Source organism: Fusarium oxysporum, chromosome 7 (genome assembly GCF_000149955.1).
Source record: "Fusarium oxysporum f. sp. lycopersici 4287 chromosome 7, whole genome shotgun sequence".
NCBI classification, from domain to species: Eukaryota; Fungi; Ascomycota; class Sordariomycetes; order Hypocreales; family Nectriaceae; genus Fusarium; species Fusarium oxysporum.
Window position 1 is genome coordinate 1965319 of NC_030992.1, and position 3047 is coordinate 1968365.

At 52.4% G+C, this 3047-nt stretch overlaps 1 protein-coding gene across 1 annotated transcript; it reads right to left on the reverse strand.

Annotated features, from left to right (window-relative positions):
* Positions 1-51: 51 nt before the first annotated feature.
* Positions 52-3047, reverse strand: FOXG_05342 (uncharacterized protein; the record flags this gene model as incomplete). The annotated part of the gene is made up of 5 exons (XM_018383559.1): positions 1694-3047; positions 1640-1645; positions 658-1561; positions 287-601; positions 52-234 (listed from the first exon to the last, which is right to left on the reverse strand). The coding sequence occupies exons 3-5, from the start codon at positions 1423-1425 to the stop codon at positions 52-54; spliced, it is 1266 nt and encodes a 421-aa protein (XP_018240523.1). The 5' UTR covers positions 1426-1561; positions 1640-1645; positions 1694-3047.

Here is a 3047-nt window from a genome sequence, read left to right on the forward strand (position 1 = left end):
TTCGTGCCATGAGCACGTCGTAATATAGCCAAAACTATCAAGCCAAGGGCCTCATTGTCGATGAGCCTCATCTTTAGGGCGAATCGACCTCGCCTCGAGTTGGCGTTTTCTTTCCAGTTTGGCGTAATGCAACCCGCAGGCGTTGCAGAGAGTCCGGGCTCCATCAGGTCCACGTCGCCATTCAGGGGTGTCGATTCGATTGCAACTGTGGCATCGTCCAGGAGGAGCAGCACGCTGTCCATCATCAGTTTAGTGTTGAAGAAATTAATCAGAGCCAGAAACTTACACCTCGACGCTTTTTAACTTCTGTGATACCATACGCTGGCTTCATTCCATCGCCGTACATGTTCACGTCGTGCTCTTCCTCGTAAGGTCCCTTCATCTTGGACCCTTCTCGGACTCGTTCGTTCTGGATCGAAGTTTGCACCAAGTCACGCACTTGCTCCAGTGATCTCTTGACAAGTTCGATATTGCTGAGCATATCGCTAACTTCTCGTTCCGTAGGCAGTCGAGCTGGGATAGGATGAGCTCCGTGCTGTTCTTGAGCGATTCTGCTGTAAGCTTCGGCAAAGTTAAAAATCGTACGAGACGAGGTGCCAATCTGTCAAAAGTCAGCGTTTTATGTTCTTGGTGAAACATGCAACTCAGGTGACTTACTCGGCTCAATGAGTCTTGATAGTTCCAGCTTTCGTAGTGCCTGTCAACTGTAGCTTCGTATCTGGCTCGGGCATATTCAGGGTCGTCCACATGAGGAGGCGCTCTAGGATCGTAAGATCCGGGAATATGTGGTGGCATTCCGTGCCTGGGGGAAATGGGATACGCAGGCAGAGGCATTTGACCTGGAGGCAGCTGGCCAGGCTGGTATGCGACAGGAGCTGGAGGGGGCGGAGGGGGATGAGCGTATGCACCATTGAGTGGGTGGTGAGGTTCAGGAAGCTTCTGCTCGGGATGGTGGTGGTGGTGTGGAGGTAGATCAGCTTTGGCCGAAGGACTCTGGCGACGGTCAGAGACAGGAGGGAGCGATGGTCGGTTGCTGAAATGAGGACGAGGAGAGTCCGCAAACGCAGGTCCATCTTGCCGAGGAAAGGATGAGGTCGGGTGGAGAGGCTGAGGAGACGAGCGCTTCTCGGCCTCTGGGAACGATCGGGGAGCTGGTGCGAAGGGCGACGGCAAACTCGAACCTGACTGCAGACCCGGCGCATGTGCAACAGGATAAGGCCCAGGTTTAGTGCCCTGGATGACCTCCGAGATTGAGGGCAGCGACTGGCGATTTGAGGGCTCCTGACCGTCGGCTGCTTTTCGAGGTTCAGAGATCATGTTGGCAATACTGGCAGCACCAGAGCTGGGTTGTGAATAACTGGAGAAAGGCGGTTGAGGCTGAGGTTGGTAATGGGCGGCCGGTGTGATGAGGGTTGCCGTTGCCATGGCGGAAGGTTCTCGATACGACCTGCCCAACAAGATATCCCGCGAGTAGGAATGGTGATGGCGATGATCGGAGTATGGTTGATCGGGTTGAGGTGGGTGGTGTATTTGGTGTTCTGAATTGGTTGCAGAATGACGGCTGTAAAGACAAGAAATGTGTTAATATGGGAGGGGCAGACAGAAATATGAATACTTTCAAGTCGGGATTCAAACAGACCTTTGCCTGGCTCCAGAGTCAGCCGCTTCCATAGCGGATCTGGTAATTACTAACGATGATTTGGGACTGTTTTAAGGCCGTAGATGCATCTGACCTGGCTAGATCCGGCTTGGGGGTGTATGTGATGGGTGAAGGAAAACAGCAGTACGAATAAACGGGGAGGGGGGTGGTAAAGAATGAGGTTCCAGTAGTAAAAGAACTGAAGAAGCCAGGAATGGGTCAACACGGGACCAGGGTGGGAGATGTGACAATGGACTCAGGTGAAGGTTGGCAATGGGGTGTCAAAACGGGGAGGGGCCGATGAGGCGAAATGAAAAGAGGCGAAGAGAGAAACAAATAGTAGGTACCAGGCTAGGCACAAGGGGGTGGGTAGATCTGGCGTGCGATGGACAAGCGACAAGGGCCCTCGTGGTGGCGCTGAGCGGGACAGTGGCAGGGGGGTTCCGCCATACATAGAGGTCCTGGTTCGGATTGGGTTTGTTCTGGCTGGCCGACAGGGGCTTGCTTGAGTTGGCTTGGGGTCGTTCAAAGGCTGGCAGGGGGAGCGCCAAATTCAGGATTCCTCAGAAGTGGGAACGAGCTTCATCTATTGACGATGATGCTGCTGATGATGATACTCCTCCTCCAAAGGACAGGGCGAGAATCCAGAGTAGCGCAAACTTAAGGAGGTCGATTGCCGCGAGACTGATCCAATGGCCGGGGTCTGGGAACGTAGCGCTTGGAATGAGGAGAGAGAGAATGGACGAGTGGAGCTAAGAAACCACGCACTGGATTGCACCCGTTGACGGCGATGTCGAAGCTAGCAACTTGACTGCGGAAATGCTCAATCGATGAACTTTGTAGTAAATACTGGCTCGACACGACCTTGAAAAACGGCTGGTACGCGGCGTGAGATGGAGTCGAAGTCGGGTATTAGTATGTGTCAAAATGGTTGATCAGATCCAGTACTGAAATTTGCGATTTGACCACAGTTGATGCAGATGCGGTAGCGTTCGTGGCTGTATATCTCAATGTTTTGTTGTTGTTTTTAATCTTGATATTTCGAATTTGATGTTGGCCTCTTTTTTTCTTTCGTCTCCTCTGGGCTGACTACTCTGTCTCCTGTGCAAGCAACTAGACAGGGATTGGTTGACTCGCAAAAGAAGGTACAATAGTGTACACAGACACGGAGCCAGGCAGCGCTGAGCCACTAGAATGGCGGGCAAGGACAAATCCTGCTGCTGCGGACGGTGGTGTCTCTGCAGGCGCTTGAGTCAGCGCGGGGATATAGAAAAGCACAGTATAGTATAAACGATGTGGATAAGAGTTGAAAGTAGAGAGAAGGAGGATCGAAGACCGAGGTTTAGAAGAGAAGAGCCAGCAATCTATTTGTTGCTGCGGGAATGTGGAGGTGGAAAAGGTTGGGAAA